This window comes from Anolis carolinensis, chromosome 6 (genome assembly GCF_035594765.1).
Source record: "Anolis carolinensis isolate JA03-04 chromosome 6, rAnoCar3.1.pri, whole genome shotgun sequence".
Classification (NCBI taxonomy): domain Eukaryota; kingdom Metazoa; phylum Chordata; class Lepidosauria; order Squamata; family Dactyloidae; genus Anolis; species Anolis carolinensis.
Genome location: NC_085846.1, coordinates 100,277,040 through 100,302,233, shown reverse-complemented (window position 1 = coordinate 100,302,233; position 25,194 = coordinate 100,277,040). Strand labels below are relative to the sequence as shown.

The 25,194-nt window shown below is 37.3% G+C and overlaps 1 protein-coding gene across 2 annotated transcripts; it reads right to left on the bottom strand.

The window, feature by feature from the left end:
* Positions 1 to 205: 205 nt before the first annotated feature.
* On the bottom strand, positions 206 to 24,760 carry acbd5 (acyl-CoA binding domain containing 5). Of its 2 annotated transcripts, none has more exons than XM_008112392.3 (13): positions 24,623 to 24,760; positions 20,418 to 20,601; positions 18,180 to 18,300; positions 17,519 to 17,591; positions 14,187 to 14,298; positions 7,618 to 7,743; positions 6,711 to 6,926; positions 5,885 to 5,997; positions 4,750 to 5,008; positions 4,410 to 4,609; positions 3,565 to 3,615; positions 2,743 to 2,852; positions 206 to 2,229 (listed from the first exon to the last, which is right to left on the bottom strand). In XM_008112392.3, the coding sequence occupies exons 2-13, from the start codon at positions 20,512 to 20,514 to the stop codon at positions 2,217 to 2,219; spliced, it is 1,491 nt and encodes a 496-aa protein (XP_008110599.2). In that variant the 5' UTR covers positions 20,515 to 20,601; positions 24,623 to 24,760; the 3' UTR covers positions 206 to 2,216. The 2 variants fall into 2 exon arrangements, with proteins under 2 accessions (XP_008110599.2, XP_016849768.1); XM_016994279.2 differs by having other exon boundaries at positions 24,599 to 24,707.
* Positions 24,761 to 25,194: the final 434 nt, after the last annotated feature.

Genomic DNA, 25,194 nt, shown 5'->3' with positions numbered 1-25,194 from the left:
GTAGATGTCCTGCTGTTTAATAACATTCCATCTAAAGCTGTTTGCTTTACTTCGTGAGAGGATGATACAAATTCTCAGATTAATCTTGTCCTACCTGTTTGTTTCTGCATACGTAAGTCATCGCAGTGTAGAGAACCTCGCCATACTTCTGAAACTTTCACCATCACATCCAGTCATAAAAAACTTGTAAAATATCCTCAGGCAATCTGCTCCTGTCATTCTTTATTTGATAAATGCTATTTACAATATATTAAGATGAGTTAATTTTTAAAACTGAACTTTTGAATCATTTTCTATTTAAACAAAGCAGAAACTTAATCCCATAATTACATGTGTTATAAAGCTTATAGATATGAAGGTGCATTTCAAACTTGAAGATCATGAGCTTCTTATCAGTCCGGCGAACTCTTATAATACAAAATATGTCACAATCCTGAAATTATGTACTCCAAGCTCAATAGACTGTATCAGAGTCACATAGCTTCTGTGGTGTGGCACTATTTTCAGGTCTGCATTTTTTCTTTTGATCATAGCAAATAAGAAGCAATCACTTATGTTTGATTTTTTATAACATCACGCAAAGTAATGTTGACTGTCATTATTTGATTTCCCAATCATATGCTCAGAAATAACACGCTGTTATTCAAACATAATCATAAATGTAATAAAGTGACAATGCAAAAATTGTCTTTAAAGGGAGGCAGAGATGTAAAGAATCATGGTAGGGGGGTTTGTTATCAAACAAATTAGGTGCACAGAATTTTTGTGAGTATCACACTTGCTAAAATAATCAAGTGAATTGAAAACTAGACTATGCCAGTTGCTGCTCCACTTAATCAGATGTATGTGTCCATGTCTACACACACAGTTGCATGTAAGTAACTACCTAACCTCAGGCATGCCCAATCTCTATTTTCTTAATGCCTGAACCAGTGTTACCTCAACAGCAGAAGGGAGTTTCCAATATTGGATGGTTGACTTTTTAAAAGAAAAATCTCCACATTAAAGTCATGTCAGGGAAAAGAGCTTCAGCCAAATTCTCTAAGTGAGATCTGTTTTCTATCAAGAGGAGAATTTTGATATTAACAAGAGATTTATAAACTGAGTCTATATTTGCTATATAAATTAGCACAGCTCAATCACAGATTTACAAGCTTCACAACAACCAGATGCTTGTTGATTTCCTGTTTCAAGACATTTACTTTTCTGTGCCCTATGCCACAACGGTAGCACAAATGAAGCACTGCTCATGTATCTACAAAGCCTAAATGGCAGGCTCCTCAGATGTAACCTTTTGCAGAAGCACTAACCTCAGTACATTTGCAAAAGACAATGCAAATACACTGAGACAGATGCTAGTTTTAGCAGACGTTATCAGCACCTTATATCATACAACTCATCCAAAAACCATTAGTTGTATAAAGGAAAGAGTTTTTTCTAAATGTATCCTTCCCTCTTGATGCAATCCAGAACCCAAATAGACTTCAGAAAGTTACTTTTTGTTAAAGTCATGATTTCAGTCTGGCTCACGACTGCACAGTCATTCCAGTATTGGATTATTCAATATATATAATGTCATATTCAAACTCGGTCAGCTGTTTTAATATGGTGGAGCACTGGATTATCAATTTTTTAAAAAATGCATAATGGAGATTGTATTCATGCAAGCACAACTCACAACCTCAAACATTTGATTTTACTTTATGTACTAAAATGTTACCTCGTCTTTATAGCAGCAATTACAAATTAAATTTGCCCAAACTAGGATGTTACATGGTATTGTATAAGCCAGTCACTTGGATTACTCTAGATTTATAGTTACTACTGTCTATTATGTGCTATCTGGAAAGACTTGAATGACAGTACAAAATAAGTTGAGTTCTGGTGAAGTAACAATGTACCAAAACATTTTGTGTTAATTTAAGGAGCTTTTTCTTCTTTGAAAAGTTGACTGAATTGCTCTGAGGAGCTGCATTAAGATCTTTCAATTCTGTGCAATAATGACCCATAAAGGACATTCTGAAATAAGTTAAGGTTCATGTGAATGCTCAATGGGATAGCTGTGTTTATTCTAGGAGAAATGGGTTATTCAAGTAGTTCAAAGGGAAAAACAAAAACTAGGTGGAAGAGTTAGCTGTCCCAGAGCCTGAAGTTCTTACAGATTTCCAGAGTCTCCCAATATTAGCAGTCCTTAAGTAAAATGTGAAATTCAGCCCTCAGTTATGTTTTCTGAAAAGAAAAAAAATATGCATATTACCAATTTAGGTCACTTTAATGTATTCCTAACCAAACAGGATTACACACACTTCATAATTATTTCCTTTTCTTCAAATGGGCACGGCCGGGAATTATATGGGCCACATTTTGCTCCTGCCTAAGTTATCCTCTGATACTGCTATATAAAATGAGGTACTGTGTTTGATTTATGACGTTTACTTCTTTATTTGGATCTATTTCAATATTAAAATAATAACTCTGCATTACAAGTTTCTTCAGCACAACTCCTACTGGGGAGGTGTATGAATTAAGAAACACTATAAACACTTCACATTCATGACACATCTGATTTTGATCATGGTAATAATAACCTAGCAACAAATTTAATTAAATCCACACAATAACCTCAAAGCATGGTAAACTATTTCTGGGATAGGAGAACAAAATGTGAATATAATATATGTCACTCAATTTTCTCCAACTACCTCAAACTAAAACAGGCATCTTCATACTTATAAGTCTTACCTTCTTCTCCTTTGAAGATATACATGCACCAGCCACTGGGCAACAAAGGGCCATAGAATAGCAAAGGCCAAAGTATTAGGAGAGATCTCAAAGGGCCACCATGATGGTCTCTAAACACCAAAAATAAATGATTGTCATCCAGTCAGTCATACAAAATGTAGATAAATGCCAACTCAGTAAAGGTTAACACAAATTACAGATTAGGAACTATAGATACTTTACTATAAATTCAAAGGATCTAAAATGTGTATGTGTTTATGTTTGATTGTAATTTCTTTAGAATTTAAAAACATTGTCTTTATAATAAAGAACAAGACTGAACTAACGCTGAATGGCATCATGTTTGACTGCTCCACCACCTGAAATCTGTCTTCTTTGCAAATTTGAGAATATTGATAGAAACATTTTCTGGTAGCAATCTTATGCACACCTACCTAAAAATTTCCAGCAAATATACTAGAAATTACTTTCAAGTAAACATACATAGAATTACTCTCTGTGACTTTTTAAAGTTTCAACATCCTTTTCATTAGAAAGGAAAAGTCAGTAAAATTTCTGTTGCACTAAATTATACCAGTAGCTTAATTATGTTCTTGAGTATTTGTATGGAATTTGCCAGGACAATAAAGACACACAAACACACACACTTCATTTTAGCAGAAGCTAAAAGGAACACTTCAAATGCTGCATTATGGAACAATTATCTCGGCAACATACAACAAATTCTACAATTTCCTTAATGTCCATGGACATCCTAGCTTTAAAAGCCCACCATTTAAAAACATGTAAATTGCTTTTTAAAACAAGTAGACAGATTCTTACCTTAACAGGCGAAGTTTGCTGATCATTTGAATGGAGGGTTGCAGTTCTTGCCTGCAAATACAAATCAATTTTAACAAATAAAATGGACTATTTAAAATGTTTCTTCATGGTTTTGTATTATGGCATAGAAAAAGTATTAACATTTTTATTCACATTCAGCTACGATATGACATGTAAGGATTCAGCATAAAGCTATAGACTTTTCTGCTCCCTTCCATGCCTTCCACCTTGGCTCTCATTGTCATACATTTTCAGATTTCTCCATATATGGTTATGGCTAATTCCAACTGTTAGTCAATGTTAGTAACTCAGTACGTCTTCTCCAGCCGGGACTAACACTTGGTCTTAGGACTCAGTGCTCTTTGAAGAAACGTTCTTCCATGTGTAAACCAATTCCCAACTGGTTTGAAGCTTTAAAATATTTCCAACTGCAATAAAAGTGATTTTGGAACTTTCACACATGAAACAGTGTACATGTAGGTTGTTTCCTTTATGAACAGCGGACTACTTTTCATGGTTTAAGTAATCTGCCTTTCCTGTACATACTTCAAAAATCATCTGTATTCCTATGAACAATTTTCATGAACATTTGGGGGGGGGGATCTCCAATATATATTCTAGCTAAACAGGTTTCTAAAAATAAAGATTAATTTGAATAATAGATGCTGCTGCTGCTTTGATCCATTAGTTCATGCATTATCTCTGGTGAGTTGCACAGTTCCCTAGGCATCATTCCCAGTCCTACTGCACAATATCCATGGATCGTTCCTTCTGTAAGCAAACATCTACCCTAGCATAAAGATATGGTCACTTTGACTTTTAGGATACAATGGAGGATGCTTTACCTGTGAGGCTGTCAATGTCTCAAGTGCATGTAGCCTCTGTAGGACATTTTGCATATCTTCTTGTAGCCGTATGAGCACCACTGCGATTTGTTCATTGAGACTGCCCCTTGGCCCTCTGTCTGAACCCCATCGTTCTCCATCTCCTCCACTACCCATCTGACCACCTTGAGCACTATCACCCAAAGGATGCATTCTTTGTCCTAGATGAAAGAGGAAAAATTAAACTGCTTTAGAAATAAAAACATATTTTATGTAAACATTACAGTGCAAAAATAAGAGTTCAAAATTTCACAAATTACAAAAAATGTTGGGTGCAACATAGCACACATTCCAATAGTACCTCGGCCCCTTCTGATTCCGTAGAAGTCAACCTTTTCGCCACCTTTTTTTTCTTTGTGAGGACCTCCGTCACTTGCCTTGCCATCTTCACCGCCACACTTGACTTCCCCTTTTCCTTCAACTGCAGCTTCATTTATACCCTCTACCTTGTAGTTTCCAAGATCCAGAAAACCAGAGGTTTCTAGCAGACTTTGATCTCCTTCTGAGAAATGGAATGGATGTTTTGAAAATTCTTTTGTTGATGTATTGATTTCCAACATCTACAAATTAAAAGCATCTATTATGTCTGGAACCAATAATTCTCCAATAAAAATAGTTTCCCTTTCCCCAACGTTCTCTATGCATGGAATATCAAATATGCAGCATAAAGAGAGCTATACTGTGAACACTGCTTGCTCGTTGATTGTTATTACCTAGTCACCATTTCTAGAATTATTGGGGAACCAGCATTAGAAAAGGCGTGTTGATAACGCTACTAGCAATAGTTAAAAATAGTGTTCTAAGCAGATCAAGTACAAATCTACCATAGGGAAGATGCTGGGAATGGTGAAACACACTTTGAGTAATGATCTGCTTCAGCACATAATATGGGGACTGAAAAAAAAACCTGTGGTCCAGAATGGTATGAATGAGAGAATTATTTTCATCAGAACTACAGCACGGGAAGACAAAGCTAAACTCCCTTTCTCCAATGCAATCCCCCAAATTATACACTTCTTCAGACAATGATTAAAGTGCATGCTAAATGCAAAGATGCATATTTTGGCTTTAGAAAGTTGTCTATATCATGTCAAATCTGCTTTTGAAATTCTGAAAAGGTTAATGTTTAAGGGAGTAAGTTCTCATTTAGACCAGAGTTCAAATCCTTATTTGGATATAGAAACCCACAGGGTGACTTTAAACAAGCCACATTCTCTCATCCTCAGAAGATGGCAAAGGCAAACTGTCTTTAAACAAATCTTGCCAAAATGTCATGATAGATTCACCTTAAGGTTCCCATAAGTCTGAAACGACTCAAAGGCATACAACAACAACAACAACAACAGCAACCTCTTAGAATTCAGAAGTTTATTGACTCTTTATATTGTAAATGTATTGGTTCTTCCATATAACTTAGAAAATGTAACAAACTCTACCTCTTCTTGTCCAAACTGCTCCATAGAGTCACAATATATTTCACTATCTGAATCACTTGTCAAGTGTTGAATTCCAGAGATCTCTTCAGTATTATCTTCCTTCAGGTCAGTGCCTATAAGTACAGGATCAGACAGTCAAGTCCAAGTTGGGAAAGAATAAAGCGGTGATTAAAAATAAGTTATCCACACAGCACATTGTGATTAATTTTGTGCTAAGTCAAAACCTGTTTTTTTGTTATACCTAGGATGAATATGTCTTATTTAGACTATTTAAGAATAGAAAAATAATAAAATGGTTGCAGCTGGTTATTAAAAATACATTTAAAACATCCAGATCAGACATTCAATATCTTTTGGTGTATAGGGAGGGCATATGGAGCACTTGCCTGTTTCCCTGTCACACAGACACACAAAGGGTTTCTTACTTTGACCCCTTGTAGCAGCGATAGGCAAAGTGCATATCTTGGGGACCAGTGCTTTCCATGCCTCCTCCAAATGAATTTACAGTATTTCACCAGCATATGAAACAAACACATTATTTAAACTGAATAATACAATGTTTTGTTGATATTTAAATTGTAACATCAGGCTTAATACCGAAGTTACCAGAAACAGTAGACTGTCTGTATGTGCACATGAAAAAAGATAAAGACACAAATCAATATATCCTATTCCCATCACCCACTAAAATACACAGAATCATATCAAGCAAATAAGGTTTAATTTTTTATCCTCAACCAAGAACCTGACAAACATCGGGAAATGGCCTTTCTAAACTGACAAGCAAAACTCATATGACTGAGGCAAATTTAGATAATGAGATTACCTTGATGAGGAGAACCGTAATTAGATTTGACAGGTAGTTCCAGATATTTTGCTCCCTTCTTTATCTCTTCATCCACACTGATACCATTCAGAGCAGATTTAGTTTGTATGCCATTGTGCAAATTAATATCAGGCACATCATCACAGCAGCCATTGGCAACAACATTGCCCAGCTCCTTATCAGTGCTACAGTCCTGTTCCAGGCTCTCGGGCTCTTCTGTAAAATTAAAAGACTGCACATTTTAAAAGAAAAGCGCACTACTTTCCACAGATATGTTTAATACTGAATTCAGAAATAATACCTTGAAACTCATATTGGGAGAAATTATGATAAAGTAATAAAAATATATTAAATAAACTGGCTTTTGTACTTCAGCTCTGTTTATTTACAAATATCGACTTTTGTATAAGCAAATACATTATATGAAAGATTAGTAATCATAGACACAATTATTAGGAGTTCCACTGAACGTAAGAATGCTATCTTTTCAAAAAGATTAAAATGTACAAGGAGGATTTCTCAGCATTGTGTAGCTATCACGACTGCCAATCCCTCCTTGTTGAAGTACTAGAATGTCTCAGTTTTATTACTGGATAGGAAAAGGGGATTGCTTAAACAACCTGGAATACTTCCTCTTTCATTGACAAGAAAGGTGGCTAAAGGTTCATGGCTAGTTGCTGCTTGAGCAATCCAAATCATACAAGGAAAGATCTTGGATTATAAAGCAACAAGAAAAAAAATTGTTGTTGAAGGCTTTCATGGCCAGAATAAGTGGGTTGATGGGTATTTTCCAGGCTGTATGACCATGTTCCATACAGCCTGGAAACTCACAGCAACCCAATACCACAATTCACTCACATTATGTATTTTCATATGTGAAAGACAAATGCAGTTCAGAAATCTATACCTTTTTCAATCTCTTGTAATTCTATTATTTCTTCTTGGTGTGGTTCTTCTTCTGATTCTGCTCCACTGTCACTGCTTTCAGATTTGCCATTTACAGCTGGCACAGACATCATGATATTTCCAGAAACTAACAATAAATTTTGAGAAAAATAAGATTACAGAAACCAAGCCTTTAAAATCCTGAATAAATTCTATATTAATTCTCTACGCTAATTGTATTATAAAGAGTTTAGATAATACTATATATATATATATCTATATACTCTAAACTGCACTTACGATATAGCATATTATATAATATTATATACTATAATATTAAAATATATAAATAACAAAAATAATTTTAAAATTCTTCCTTTATATTTCTGCTCAACTTTATTATGCCTGAAGACACAGAATGAACAAATATTTTTGGCTTGAAATCACACTTTTTATTTATTAATAGGTCAAAGTTGAAGGTGGGCGATACTAATCTTCATGCTAAACTCGAAAAGGCAAGAATTACACAGCAATTGTATCTAGACACACACAACCAAGATGCTAAAAACATCTCTAAATCTAATCAATCTAATGACCAAACATCACACACATGTATCATTATGATGTAATGTAATATACTGAAAATCAGGCTTCCAATAAAATCAACCTGTAACCAGATCAATGACTGTGGAACTAAAAGGACAAACACAAATAAAACACAATGCCATTTGCCAACAGTTCAGTAACTGAGACCATGTTTCCTTGAAATTACATTTAGAAATAAGTTTATAATATCTCAGATTCTGATAGGGTTGTTAATATGGAACCATGAAGATAAAATCTTTGGAACTATGCACCTCATGAAGATAACATGGGAAACAGAATAATGACAAAAAAACATACAGTAATGTTTTGCTTATCCAACATAAACAGGCCAGCAGAGCATTGGATAAGCAAAAATGTTGGATAAGGAGGGATTAAGGAAAAACCTATTAAACGTCAAATTACATTGTGATTTTACAAATTAAGCATTAAAACATGTTTTACAAAAAAAATCAGAAAAAGCAGTTCAATACACTGTAATGTTATGTAGTTATTACTGTATTTACGAATTTAGCTCCAAAACATCGCAATGTATTGAAAACATTGACTACAAAAACATTGACTTCTAAAAGGCAGACTGCGTTGGATAATACAGAATACTGGATGAGCGAAGGTTGGATAAGCAAGACTCTACTGTATGACTCTGTGTTGCAACAATGTCTATGGTCTTTTCATTAGAGTTCATTTGTAGAAACATAAAATCTCCCCTTGGTTTCATGAATAAATTGGAACTTTGGCAGAACACACTGTAGTAATACACTAAAAATGTTATTCATAAGTACTTCTTTGAAAATGTACACTTCCTTAATTAATAAATGAAAATGGAAGAGATTTGATTTCTAGGACTACAATATTCACTTTTTAGAGAGAGGACTCTTTGTTACAATGGATAGCATGGCAAGTCTGATCAAGAGGGCCTTAAACTGAACACTACGGAGGTTGGACTAGATAGACAAACATCAATCCAAAGGCAAGCTCTAAGCGCAAGAGAAAGTGGGGGAGAGAATGTGATGCACAGAATTGCATAGAACTAGGACTGTTGTATGTGGGTTGCTTAAAAGGCAAGATCCAAATATACACATTTTCAGTGCAGTAGGCTTCATTGTCTGATGCAGCCAAGCTAACAAAGGGAAAAGATAACACATAAAGATCAATCAATGCATTATGGCATACACTTTTGTGAACTACAGTCGACTTCTGATTACAGATGAAGTGAGCTCTGCTCTGTGGCTACTGAGAGTATATCTATACCCAAACTTTTCTTTTCTGCCAGTTCTGAGATCATGAACGTTAGACACCTGAAACTGCATAGACACTAAGGAAAACCTAAGTGTGTGCTCCTTGAGGTCATTTTGTCTTTAAAATGAATTGATCTTCATTCATTAAAATCTGCCTATAGCCTTGACACACTAGATGGCAGACTTTCTTAACCTCCTCTGACCAGCAGAAGGAAAGTTGCACTTGGAGCTGGTATAGTTATATCTTCAGGAAGTTCTCAGCAGCTTCTGTCTTTTGAACTGTCCAAACTATTATAAAGAACAGACTTTCTACTGCCTAATAAGGATGAGAAGGGGGAAAGTGAAGCTAAGAACAATAAGGACTTCAGGGGAGAGTGAGAAAGACCAGCAAGTAAAAAAAGCGTAGAGGTGGTGGGAAAGAATAGAAACAGCAGAGCCAAAGAAAATGCACCAGGATGAAGGACTACCGTTGTTTCAAGACTGCTTGCTGCATTATAACTATATGGCTTTTTCTGTAGTAACAAAACACACATCCAAATCATGGCTTGCTTTGTTCAGACTTAGAAAAATAATTGTATTACAGAAAGTCTGCTAGTGTTGCAAATCGGGCCAAACTCCTAGCAAATAAGAAGCCATTCAGATGAAGTCATAAGAGGCTTTGAAGTATTAAAACACACAGCAGCAGCATTCAAGAGCTAAGAAATGCTTGGAGTATTTCTCCAAATATGTAACATTCAAGTATGCACTAAGCTTTAACAGTGGAAGGTATTTTTCTTTGTACATAATTTTCAGGGGAAACTTTTATTTGAAGCTAAGTTAGCAAAAACCTGTCATTTTAATAATAAGATGATGCTTTTTGCTTAGAGTTATTCCAAACCTTTTAAATAGAATGGCTGTATTTTGAAACAGTCACCAACAGATTTCATACCTAGCTGCCTGGTCCCAAAAGCAATTTCCATCTGACATGTCAGTGGCACGATAAGAACTGCTGTTTATGGAAAAACAAGTCCAAAGTCTCCTCAGGCTCAAGGAATTAATATTGTGGCATTTTTTATGACTAAATGTAGTGAGCGCGAACCAGCGCAATATAGTGGCTGAAAGCTGGAGCAGAGCTCTGAAAGATTAAGGTTCAAATCTCTGCTCAGCCATGGAAATCCAGTGAGACACCTTGGCCAAGTCACACTCAGCCTCAGAGCAAGGCAATAGCAAATCTTGCCAAGAAAACTCAGTGAAAGGCTTACCTTTCCAACCTTAAGTTGGAAATAACTTGAAGGTACACAATAACAGCAAATGTAGTTATAATGAAAATGAATTTAATTTAAAGATCTGCTTGATTAATAGACCTGGCATATAGCACTAAAGTTCCCTCCATCCATGTGTGTCTTCAAGTTACTCAAGTTAAAAACCTTACGGAAAACTTTTCATAGAATTATTTTAAGTGAGGAATACTAAGAACCATTTTGCCTGTTCCTTCTTCTGAAAGACAGCCTATGGGTTGACTCCCATCCAAGTGCTGAACAGGGCTGACCCTGCTGAGCTTCCAAGACCAGATAGGGTCTGGTTCCTTTAGGGTATTTCAGCCACTAAAGTCCATACTGCATATTACTTTTTCTCTTTCTGTCCCCTCAGTGTTGTTTGCAATGGGTGCAAATAAAACTATATTTTAGGAACCATTTCTGGAATGCAATCTTTTGACAAGTTACTCAGTTTAGCATCCCAAGAAAAATGCTTCATTTGTCAGATAAGGCCCATAAACTGGATTTTTTTTTTCTTTCCAGCTTCTAAAAGCTCCAAACAAAAAGTTACCCAGCCTTGCCATCTGAACCCAGCATATTTAATCATTGATCAACATGCTTTTTAAAGTGGCTTTGTGATGTTCTTCTTTTGAATATTTTTATGGAACCTGAATAGTAAAAATGGGTTCATGCTTAAAGGAGAAATGTGTTTTGAAAATGTGCATAGGATACAGTCCTTCAAATGAAATCCGGTGGGAAAATACATACAAAAGGGAAACTCCCTAATCTCCTCCCACTAACCATATGCACTTCGTGTTTTAGAGGCTAAAGATCGTAGTCTCCAGCTGAAAACTGTAAACAGTATTTCAAACCTCTGTAGTATGTAAGCAAACTTGTGAGTAACTTGTTTCTGCAAATAGCCATTTAGAAAACATAACGTAGTAAACAAGTCTAGGCTTTGTGCTGGATTACATTTTGACATTAAGCATTAAGAAGCTTTTACATTTCAACATACTTCTTTCACACCTTAGGCTGACTGCCAACTATTAAAATATTAGCATTGTAAAAAGATTTCTACAGATTTTATTTAGAGAAGATTTTTTAAGCATAACAGAAGCATTCTGATACTAGCAGAATCTAATCTAATTAAAAGCAGCATCGTACTCATGAGTGTGAATGAGGCCGTGCACCAATGTTCCTTTTTTGGAACAGTCAAAACTCTTCTATAGCCAAAATTATGGGTCATTTCCCCAAATGTTATAGTTCTAGTGAAACAGAAATTTTCCCACAGTTACTACTACCACTACTGCTGCAGTGAAGATTGCTAATTTTTCGATAGTTATACAGTGTAACTAAAAGGCCTGAGCCAACAGGTTTTCCTCAATTGCATTGTTGTTCCTGTTGTGATATTTTTAGTTGTCTTTCCAACATGAACAAGACAGCATAAGAATCCATGCTGCTTTCAGGATCACACAAGAGGAAAAACTAGCAGACTAATCTCTTTAACTGCCAGATATATCCATGGGAGGTGGATGGGGTTCCAGAAGAAAGAATCTATCAAATTTCTAAGTGCTTTTCGCGAACTCAATGTAGTTAGTCAAAGAAGTAAATATCCAACGACGAGTCTAATCTCAGCACCTTATCTATCCTGGCACTTAGTAGGAATGCTTAGTTCTCCTGCTTTTGGAGTGGATCCTAGAGCGGGAGTGACATCACTCCTGCTTTAAGAAAAGCTGTACAGGGAATTAGTTTTGAACAGGTGAAGATTCAGCATGCCTCACTTGTGTGCTACTTTGGATTTTTAGCCTTTGTGCACTACACTTGTACATTTTTTGTCCCTCAGAGTCACATTTTGTTGCAAAGTCTACTTAAATTGACCACAAAGACATTCTAGAATAGTGCCATCGGTGCAGTTGTAAACAATGCCTGCAAATTTGCCATGTAGTTTTTTTTTACATTGAAAGAAAGCTGGGACAAAATATATCCTCCCCAAATGTACACAAATACAAACACTTGTCATCCCTTCCCTTATCCAGACATATACAGCTAAATTCAGCATTATTCCTATCTGATCCACTGAATTCAATGGAACAAGGCAGGCATAAATCATTTCTATGGGTCTGCCCTGTGACAGGTTTACATTAAGATTCACTTAAGCCAGAAATAACTTGAAGTCACGCAACAACAACAAATGTTGCATCCCTCCTGGATTAAATACTTTACTCAGAAATATCACTGAGTGATACACAGTTTTCATGTATGCATTTAAAAACAACACAAAAACAGCAAGAAGCCACCACTGTGAAATAACTGAAATGTCCCACTAAAAATATTTTTAAAAGACTGATGTGTTTCTTTAAAAATGGTTGATTCAGTAAATCATTCTCTTGAGACGCCAAATTTTGTCATTAACTTGTTCCAGATAATGAAAATATGCTTAACACCCACTCCATATTTGCAATGGAGTATATGCAAAATTTCAATATTAATGTTTTAGAAATCACAAAATAGCTGAGAATCTGTCTACGACAAGTTTAATCTTTAGTAAAGTTAATATTTACATGTACTGCAGGTTTTTTTCCTCTTTAAAGTACTTTAACCTAGGATATTTTTGTTTGGAAATCTAGAATGGGTCTTTTAAGCAATGTTTGTATATTGTGCCACATGAGAGTAGGTTAATCAATGACCTAGATTTGAATTTAATGCTACTGTTTTGAATCTATCTCCAGTTTATGAGACTTCTATGAGATCATGATGTACTAAACTTTTAAAACACACCATTTCAGGGGTTTTTAGCATGGCTTTCAAATCTCACTTGTAATTTGAGTAGTTCACAGTTGTTTTTAAAAATAAGTTTAAAACAAAATTTAAAAATATTTTGTTTCACTGCTTTAACCAACTCCTCCCACAGTGTGTGTGTGTATGTGCCTTTAAAATGCCTTGCCTGATGACTATCCCATGAATTTCACAGGGTTTTCTCAGGCAAATGATATGCAGAGGTGGTTTTGCCAGTTCTTTTCTCTGAGTGCTTCCAAGTAAGATGAAAACGGTAGGTTACAGTTTAGATTATAAACTAAAAAAAACTGTTGCAACATTTTAATTAATTATTTGTTAAATGTATACTCAGTTCCTCTCTCAAAAATAGGACTATGGAATAACTAATCTCACTGTTCTGGGTTTTTAAAATTTGGGCAAATCTGAGGCATACGTTTAATAAATAGATTCAATTTTAATTTTTAAAATGGTCAGGATTGGGAAACCCATAGCCTTCTGGTGTAGCAAGTCAGTGCTGTCAACACATATGCATGAACATTATAACATGTCAAAAAAGCATTTGCACAAGAGTTTCCCCACTCCTGCCCTTTAGTTGATGCCACTGTAGGCTTAAACGCATCACAATGAGATGGATGTGCACATGACTACTTCCCTGACAAGTAATACACCATCTTTTAAAATTATTGTGGCTTAATGTGACTTGTGTGTCATAAAACAAAGTAAGAATTTTAAATCCCTACCTCCTATTAAGTCAGATATTCTCTTCTTTTTGTCCTCTACAATTTCATAGAAGGGACCTAATACATGTAGCAATTCTTCAACCTTGTCTGTCATTGGCATACTCTCAAGAATCTGTAGGAACACAAAACATTTATGAAAAGCATATCAGATAGGGGACACACAGCTTTCACATGAAAATGGTACCAGAAGAAAATCCTGTACACCCATAAGCAAAATAAAATGGTCCTAAGCAGAACATCTAATTCAGAAGTAAAGAAAGTGCAGGTTGTGGCTGGCTTTGTGACCTATAGGGGCCAATATTTTTTCTGGATTTGGGGCGGGGGCGGGGGTGAATTATCCAAATATCTCCTCTAGGTTATGGCAGGCAGTTCTGACAATTTTTTGCCTCCCAGAGCATTGAAGCCAAATAGAGTCCATTTCCCCTAAGCCCAAAGAAACCTGATAGTTCATTTTGAATTATACAACCATGCTATGAAGATCTGACTCTACATATTTTTAAAGAAGTCCCTTTAAATTTTAGAAGAACTTCCTTCCAATTACATCTGTATAAGAAATAGGACAGAAGTACATTGCATAGTGTCCCACATTACCTTTCTCATTATGTCTAATACGATCAAGCAATGTCTTAGGGGCTTTGTCTATCATAACTTAATCCCAAAAGGAGTAGATTTATCTGACAGAGAATAAAGAAAACCTAAATGTAAGTAGACGCAAATATCCCTTGGTTACTCCCATTTACCAACTTCATCCTGTAATCTCCTATGCTTGAAAAACATATAAAAACAATACATCAGCCCTTCATCTGATTAAATTCAATTTATGTCAAGGTGTTTTTTTAAAAGAAATAAAACATTACTGTGGTAGTGCTAGTTTGGACAATATTCAACAAATTTACTATATTGCTCTTCTTCCATGTTAAGTGTTATTGGATAAAAACCAGCATAGCAAGTAATAATTGTGCCAACCAACTGCAATTAATGTGAACTATTTTCAATAGATTTAATATTTAAATATATTATTGTTACATTCAAGCTCAAAAAGAATAGACAATGCTTTCTACTACAAATTGCAACACTAAAATCTATCTATTTTAGAACAGCACTACAGACTATCCATAAGTATGTTGTACAAAGTAGAGATTAAGAGGCAGTAATACATATGCCAAAGTCCTCAAATTATGTGCTTTTTTGCATGTGACAGGAAACTCCCTGTTCTTCCATACTATTTCTGCCTCTGGCATCAAATGTTCTTTGAATCCCCACCATGAAATAACGGGACAAGACATAATATGTGAAGAAATAAATGGGCCATTTATTGACCTAATTAGAAAACTGGTAAATTGGGCTAAGTAACTAGTTATGGGCGGACCACTGTGACATGGGTAATGGCGTGAGGCCGTCCCTGGGAACCTCCCCCCCCCCCCAAGCAAAATAACCCAATGGAGGAGGCAAACCCTAACGGAGATATTTTGGGAACCCCCTAAGCCATAGAACCTACAGAGGTAGACCCAAAGTCCCCCTTCACCCCAAAATGTAGGGGTGTCAAGGTGTTTGCCTATCCAAGCTCTCCCCCCACACCCTCCCAGTGACACCAAGTTATGACAGCCCCACCCATATAAATGTCTTACTCCCAGCAACTTGAATATGGGGTAGGCAAACTGACATGAAAGCCAGCCAGACATAACAGGTCTTTTGCGGGGGGATTCAAGTGCTCCCCTCTGGCCATCTGGTTGGCCCCTTCTGTCCAGAAGTGAGTGCTTTAAGAAGTAATGCCCTGAAACATATCTATTTCATACCACTCTTGCAAAGTTTCATTGAAATTAACCAGACTTACACAACAGTTTAAATTCATAATGTATCTTCACTTTTTTTCCAAGTTACTGAGCAACTTCAGAAAAATCTGAATGGGTTCAGCTATGTCTTAGAACAGTGGTTCTCAACCTGTGGGTCCTCAGGTGTTTTGGCCTACAACTCCCAGAAATCTCAGTCAGTTTACTAGCTTTTAGGATTTCTGGGAGTTGAAGGCCAAAATACCTGGAGACCCACAGGGTGAGAACTACTGTCTTAGAAAAATCATGGATAAAATGTGTATGTATTCTTCAAGGTAAACCTGACTCAGTAAGTTCTGCTTTTAAGCATTCTTCTCATCAAGATTTTCTATGTCTTTGTTATTCTCATATCTGCATAGCAAAAAAACCTGTCCTTAACATTTATAATCTGACAATACTGGCAGGGATCCCAAAACCCGACTGAATATATGAAGAGGTTTGCATTAGTTTCTGAGAATTGCTTCTATTTGAAAAAACTGATAGCTGTGCTGTATCACCAACAAATTATGAACTTTCTATTTCAAAAGAGTTTACCAAGTGGAAGCATTATCAAGAGAATATCTAAAGCACTACTTTCCCAACACCTTGGATCTTGGCCATACATCATTCAAGAATGGAGCACTGTTGCAAACACTCCTTGAATTGCTTAAGATGAACATGAATTAACTTTGGATGAATACTCCTCCTGTGCTTCAATGTATGAGTCAAACTCAGTCTTTGTTTTAGGCCAGATTAACAGAAAAAAATCATGTTGTATAACCTGTCTATACATTTCTATGTTGATATTAGCCTCCAACATTTCATTGGACATGCTGTAGTGAGGTTCAAATAGAAAAACCTGGAGTTAAAGGCAAAATTATTGCTGTAAGAGACAAGAGTTTATCCTTAGCAGCTCCACATTGATTAAAAGATCAGATAAATCAAAACTCTGATTTACATAAGATCAGCAACCAGTTCATTGGTGTCAAAAATTTTGGTATCTGTTTAGTATGAAGCATTGGAATCTATCTGTGCCCCAAAGAAATACATAGACTTTCAGCTCACATTTACAAAAACATACATCAGATTGAGAGTTCTACATACCAGTAGTTACCCAAGATTCAGGTTTTCCCAGTTTCAAGACATTTAAGTACTTTATTAATGTATTTTAAGTATTCTGTAAAGCCAAAATTCCTCCAATCAAGATAATAAGTTTAAAAAACAAACACATCAGAGTGCCTTATGCCTCTCTGCATCTCTATTTTGCTGCAAAGCAGTTCCAGTCCCAATAAACCACTGCAGGTTGCTTAGTACCACAAGCTTTACTAAAGTGCTATACAACCAATGGCCACTTTTTCATCCCAACACTCCTAAAAACTCTTGACACTGTGGCAGTTGTATGGGATAAAGTCCATGAAATAATGTGCAGAAATCTCTTCTGAAGCTTACCAAGTTCTAAGACTTCAGAGCCCAGAAATAACATGGTTGGGTCATTTGTTTTAAGTTAGTACTCACAACTCTTACCTTTTTCATTTCTTCAACATAGGCAATCATAGCATCTTCTTTCGGCATGTCCCCCAAAGCACTCCATGCATCCCTACAATGAACATCACAAACATCCTCAAGTTTCTATTTTTATCTTGTATTCACCCTTAGTGCTATTCATTTATGCACTGAACCCAGCCTTATTTCTCCACTGTCGACCCTGATCTCTCCTACTCTTGTCACAAATTTTAAATTTGATTCCAGTAACTTCATCATATTGTTCACTGATTATAAATACAAAGAGACAGCAAGCAGGACTTATACTATACATTTATATGAGACAACACATATTTATACTATTTAATACTAATAGGCATTGCATTTATTTACTGTAAAGATTCAAATGAAAGGAGTGAAGGAACATAGGGAACTGCCTAATACTGAGTCAAATCACTGGTTTACTTAACACAGTATTGTCTATGTTGGCAAAGGCACTTCAAAGTCTTTTTCTAGACTTCCCAAGGATTAGGCTTGGAACTTTCTATAAACATAGTATATAATCTATTACTAGTTATGAGCCTTATGACTACTTATGAAATAAAAACCAAAAAACAGTATGGCCAGCCCTCGCCTATTCTGAGCATAGCATGTCTACAAATAACTGCTTACAATGTATTTTGTTCTTATGTATCGTATTTACCATTTGTATCTACCAATGGGGTCCCAAAATCCAGGTCTTTGACTATTGCAAGGTCCTTGGGTTGCTTGTTTATAAAAGCTATAGAACTTCAGCATCATTTCATTTGTTGGCTGGAAGGAACCTGCACAAAAGTTTTTTTCAGAATGAAAAATTTTGTAACTTTTAGGACAATAGCTTTTAAATACAATGGCATTGCATGAAGTACTGAGATACTGAGAGCTAACAGCACACATTGCAAATATTTCAGTTAAGATTTTCCATTACCCACATCAAGGCAAAACCCAATTTGAACTCTTGTCTCTGTTTACTTTATGAGCCAAAAGAACCCACTCACATTCACTTTCAGGTATCACTGGATTAAATCCAATTGTTAAGAGACAGCTGAAGTAGGGCCCTTCCACACAGCCCTGTAACCCAAAATATCAAGGCAGAAAATCTCACAATATCTGCTTTGAACTGGGTTATCTGAATCCACACTGCCATATATTCCAATACAAAGCAGAAAATGCGGGATCTTATTCAGCTTTGTGGAAGGGGGCTGAGGGCCCTTCCACACAGGCCTACAGCCCAGAATATCAAGGCAGAAAGTCCCACATTATCTGAGTGTGGACTCAGATAACCCATTTAAAAGCAAATATTGTAGGATTTCCTGCCTTGATATTCTGGGTTATGTGGCTGTGTGGAAGGGCCCCGAGTACACACTGCCATCTATTCCAGTTCAAAGCAGATAATGTGAGATTTTATTCAGCTGTGTGGAAGGGGCCGTAGACTCATCGATCCAGCGTTTGAACTGTAAATTGATTCAAAAAGTTTGCACCAGCTGGAACTAGTAAAGGCATTTCGGCCACTATTTTTCTGAAAATCCTCTGAGGCCCCTTCTACACAGCTGTATAAAATCCAGATTATTTGCTCTGAACTGGATTATATAGCCGTGTACTTAGATAATCCAGTTCAAAGCAGATAATATGGATTATCTGCCTTGATATTCTGGATTATATGGAAGTGTAGAAGGGCCTTGAGTGAATGCAATGCAAAAAAGACTGTGCATGCTAACTTTACCAAAGAATGGACAAGGGCACTTTCCTTGTGTTAGCACAGCTACCTATTACCTCCTATGTTGAAACCTTATTACACCCACAGGCACTAATAGCCACACTTTGTCATGGGAAAATCTGCTGTGGCTTTTCATACAAAATGTTTTTTTCTTAATTTCATTTGGACAGGGATATTCCAATGACAGGGATATTCTAGTCTAGCTGCTTCAAGCTATGATTGCCACAGGATTTAGATCCCTTCCACACAGATGAATAAACTCCCACATTATCTGCTTTGAACTGGAATATATGGCAGTGTTGACTCAGGGCCCTTCCACACAGCCATATACCACAGAATATGAAGGCAGATAATCCACAATATCTGCTTTGAACTGGGGCCCCTTCCACACAGGTGAATAAAATCCCACATTGTTTGCTTTGAACTGGGATATATGGCAGTGTGGACTCAGATAACCCAGTTCAAAACAGATATTATGTGATTTTCTGCCTTGATATTCTGGGTTATATGGCTGTGTGGAAGGGCTTTGAGTTATCTGAGTCCACACTGCCATATATCTCAGTTCAAAGCAAATAATGTGGGATTTTATTCAGCTGTGTGGAAGGGGCCTCAGACAATCCAGTTCAAAGCAGATATTGTAAACCGCTCCAAGTCCTTTTTTGGGAGATGGGGCTGGGTATAAATTATTATTATTATTATTATTATCATTATTATTATTATTATTATTATTATGTTATTGTATGACACAGCAAACAAGGTAGATATGCTGTATTTCGTATCACAAAATCACAAGTCGAACACTTCCCAAGTGTCTAGGATTGTGTGATGTATTTTCGGATGATGCGCGCAGATCCCAATAGGGTGGCCTTTTTATTATATTATTATTATGTTCTGCCTTGATATTTTGGGTTATATGGCTGTATGGAAGGGCCCCTTTTTCTTTTGTTCACACAGTGTTGAAATCTGTGCCGTAATGGGAGCAATTTAACAATATGTTTTATTGAAAGAGGAAACATTAAATAATCCCAAGACACAACTTGCTTTGATTGCTGTGTTTTAAAAAAATATATTAAAAGAGGTAAATACAGGCCTGGGCAAACTACCGGGTGTTAGAAATTGTGGGAGTTGGAGTCCAAAACACCCAGAGGGCGAAGTTTGGCCATCCCACTCCCTGCACCTACTCACCGTTTTTCGGAAGGCTTTGGATCACCTTCACGGCTGCCTCGAAGCGGGTCTCGTGGACGGAGAGGCTAGTGCTGGACTCAGCCTCCATCTCTGCCATGGTGACCCCTCTTCCGCCTCCGGGGCCCCAAAGAGGCTGCTGCAAGTGTTCTTCTTCTGCTTCTTCTTCCCTTTCTGGGGAAAGCACCTGCAGCCAGGGGAGAACGAGACATGTTGGAATCGTGAGGAGGACCCCAGCAGAGGATTTAGTTCGCTCCTCAGTCACTCTAGTGGCCTACAAAGCCCATAGGTGTGTCCACATTGTAGAATTAACACAGTTTTGTGCCCCTTTTAACCATGGGATTCTAGAATGTGTACTTTGGATGAAGCCCCCCCCCCCCTTTTTTTTTTTTTTTTTTTTTTTTTTTTTTGCAGAGAAGGCTTTGCTTTAAGATCTTACAACACTTCCACTCCCGGGATCCCCCATTGCATTGACCATGGCAGTTAAAGTGCTGCCAACTGCATTAATTCTACAGTGTAGATACAAGTACAACCTCCCCACTAGTTTCTCCTCAGTTCCAATTCAGTCAATGTCCATGGGTGAATCTTCTACACTTCACAATTACTAACAGCTAGGCTGTTAGGAATTGTGGGAGTTGAAGTAGAAAACACCTAGAGGGGCGAAGTTTGCCCCTGCCTGTTCTACAACTGTAGGATGAATGCAGTTTGATACTGCTGTAACTGCCATGGTTCAATGCTATGGGACCCCGGCAAGGTCTTTAGCCTTCTCTGCCAAAGAGTGTTGGTTCTTCACCAAACTACAGCTCACAGGACCCCACAGCCTTGAGACATGGAATTTAAAGTGAGGCCAAACTGCATTTATTCTGCATTGTAGATGCACCCCATAAGAGGCTGTAGAGGACATGATACATGTAGTGTATCTCTTATACAAAAAGCTTAGGACCTGAAACGTTTTGGATTTCACACACACACATGCACGATTTTGGAATATTTGCATAGACACCATGAGAGATCTTGGAATCAAATATATTTGTTTCATATACACCTTAAACCAGGCATGATCAAACTTTGGTCCTCCAGGTGTTTTGGACTTCAACTCCCACAATTCCTAACAGCTGGCTAGGAATTGTGGGAGTTGAAGTCCAAAACACCTGGAGGACCAAAGGCACATAGACTGAAAGTAATTCCATGCAATATTTTTAAAATACTTTTGTGCATAAAACAAAGTTTGCTTACACCGAGAAAACAAAGGTGTCAATCTCTCAGCCACCCGTGCAGACAATTTTGAGTTTTTGCTTGGACATATAGCCTGAATGTAATTTCATACATTTTTAAAAATAATTTATTCTTAAAATTTCTTTATAGTAAACCACCAGAAAGCAAAGATGTCACTATCTCAGCCACCCAATTTTGGATTTTGGAATTCTGGATAAGGAAGTACAATCTGTATTCACTTTGTTTTTGTGCATCATATAATCCTTCACACATAAAATCTTTCTCTGTCTCATCTCTCAGATACCTCCACTGAATCCCTGTTCCACACTCAACTAATTGTTGTTTGGACCTCACAAGCTTTAACATGAATAAACATTCAATTCCCAAATGTGCAACTATAGTTGCTACATGTGGTTTCAGTCATGAACTCACACTCCTAAATAGTAAGTCAGACTGAATTAATTGAGGCTTTCAAGTATTTATTGCTAAACTGCATTGCAAATTAAATGAAAAACCTTAACCTTTATATACTACGATTCCACCTTGCCTGTTGACTAATGTTGTTTTATGCATCAGCCATGGACATAGTACTTGCCACAAAATTAGCCCCAAGGAGTTTACAATGGAAAACAGGAACAAGGGAAAGATGGAGATAAACATAAGACGACTCAAGATTATTTTAGTTGCACATCTACTTAGAGTTAGTTAAAATGAGCAATGAAACAGGGACATGGTTCACAAGAATTCAAAGAAAAATACTACTTTGTCCCACTTATTTAGGTTGCTCTCCCAGTCACATGGAAGATGGAGAGGCAATAAACAGAAAATAATACACAATTATTTCAGGGTCAGTCATAATAAGAACCTGGAAAATGGAATGTGTGTGCACAAGGATTAGAAGAAAAAGTACTATTTTTCTCTCTTATTTACGTTAATCTCCTAGTGTATTTTTAAAAAGTGCACTGGATATTGTGCAACGTGATGTTACACATGTTGCTTGGAAAACTCCACTGAGATCACTGGGACTTTCAACAAAACTTACATAGATACTTGCAGATTTATAGATTGTATAGTATGTTTACTCAGAAGAATCATAGAGTTGGAAGAGGCCACAAGAGCCATCCAGTCCAACTCCCATTCCGCCATATAGGAACAGCATGCTCCCATTCAAATTGTTTAGAAATCTCCAGAGAGGGGGATTTCACTACGCTCCAAGGCAGCAGCATACCCCACTGTCAAACAGTTCTTACAATCAGGAAGTTCTTCCTAATATTAAAGTGGAATCTCTTTTCCTGCAGCTTGATTCCAGGGCTCTGTAGTGTCCTAGTCTGAGAAGTGGTATTAACAACAAGAGATGGAAGAAATGTCGATGGGTGGAGACAATTTTTTTAACCTTTCTTTGACTACACTAGTTGTAGAGTCCAAAAAAGGGATTTTAAAAGTGTCAGGGAATAGCTAATGGTATGTACTGAAAAGGTTTGCATATAAAATGGTGTGTGTGTGCATCACCTGTTGATTTATATATGACTACATGTATTTCATAAGGTTTTCTTAGGCAAGGAATACTCAAGAGGTAGTTTCTGCTAGTTCCTTCCTCTGATATACAGCCTACTACACCTGACATTTGTTGATTAGCTAGATCGGTTTCCAAGATCAGAAAGGATCTGGTACCTTTATTTACTGTTACCTTTCACTTTCTCAGCCCAGTGAAATGTTTGTCTTTTGGGACGTAACAGCATCTAACATTGGGTGCATCTACACTGTAGAATTAATGCCCTTTAATACCACTTTAAATGCCATGGAATACTGAGATTTGTAGTTTGGTGAGGCATCAGCGCTTTTTTGAAAAGAGTCCAAAGGCCTTGTAAAGCTACAAGCGCAATAATACCACAGCACTGTGCCATGGCAATGAAAGCGGTGTCAAACTGTATTATTTCTACCATGTAGATCAGGCATGAGAAAACTTGGGCCCTCCAAGTGTTTTGGACTTCGACTCCCACAACTGTGGAGTTGAAGTCCAAAACATCTGGCGGGCCCAAGTTTGACCATACTTGATGTAGATGCACTCTTTACACCCATCTTCACTTCTTCATGTAATCAACCCTGAAATTAAACAATTTCTGCATCCAGTTCCTTCACAGTGCTGATTAAAAACAACACAACACCTATATATTATCCTTACTGACACCTCATTATGAGTAGAACAGTCTCTCTGGGCAACTTACTATGAACAAGCTCCTCATTAAACTGGAAACTAGTCAAAACAACTTCCCAACAATTTGACCTACTCTATTCTTGCAGTGCAAAGCTATTTTAAACATCGTTAATTAATTCCTGTCCCCACAACACTCCGATTGTAACTTATTATTACCATACTCTTCTGGAAATGGAGAGAACAAAAAAGGATCTATCTGAATGGTAGAATGAATGTTTGACACCGCTTTAACTGGCATGGTTCAATGCTGTGGAATGATGGGATTTGTAGTTGGAATTGGGGGTATATAGTACAGGCCTGGGCAAACTTGGGCCCTCCAGGTGTTTTGGACTACAACTCCCACAATTCCTAACAGCCTACCGGCTGTTAGGAATTGTGGGAGTTGCAGTCCAAAACACCTGGAGGGCCCAAGTTTGCCCAGGCCTGCTATAGTATACACCTTATAAAACTACAACTCCCATGATTCCATAGCATTGAGCCATGGCAGTCAAAGTGGTGTCAAACTGCGTCAAGTCTACAGTGTAGATGCACCCAAATGGGCCCTAAGACATACCCGACCGCCAAGTGCAGACAGAACATGACAGTTGCAAGGACAAACAACAGTAAATCTATTATTTCCCCCAACTTCCTGTAGTAAAAAGAAGCAGGCCAAGAAGCCAGTAACTTTGATGGAAAGCTAAGCCTCCACTTCACTTTGCTTCACTTCCTAAATATGACAGATCGCCAACAGAAGAACACAGACTGTCGTTCCTACCTTGAAGCCGCAGACTGCACTAACCTTTGCCCACAGCCAGGCTTTGCTTTCTGTTAATGTCTTCTAACAGCAGCTATGCACTCGTTCTGGCCCCGCCTATTCCGGTGCCTTCTGGGAAATGTAGTCCATATGCTAGTGCTTCCGGTCTCTGACATCCTGGCTACCATGACAACCGTTTCTTCCTCTCTCTCCCCCCCCTCCCTTTTTAATGTTCCCAACTAGGTGGCTTCCTGCCTGCAAAGAACACTATATATCTTAAGTGTGAAGCGCCATCAAGTGGTTGGGAGCCATCATTGCAAATGGAGAGTGTTCTCTCTTCTGATGACATTGGTCAAACAACACAAGCAAATGACTGGCAGCGTCGAAAGCCAACTTACTAATGCCCTGAAAGATCTCTCCAGCTACTAGAAAGATAACCACCTGAAGCCTAATCCTGCCAAGAAAGACACAAGTGTGTGCTTCGCAACCATGAAGCCAACAGGAAATTGAAAGTTACCTGGGAAGGCCAAGAGCTCATACTCTGTTCCCATCCGAAATATCTTGGCGTCACAAATTGCCCAAACACGAATCAGGGAACATGACAGGCACTGCAGACT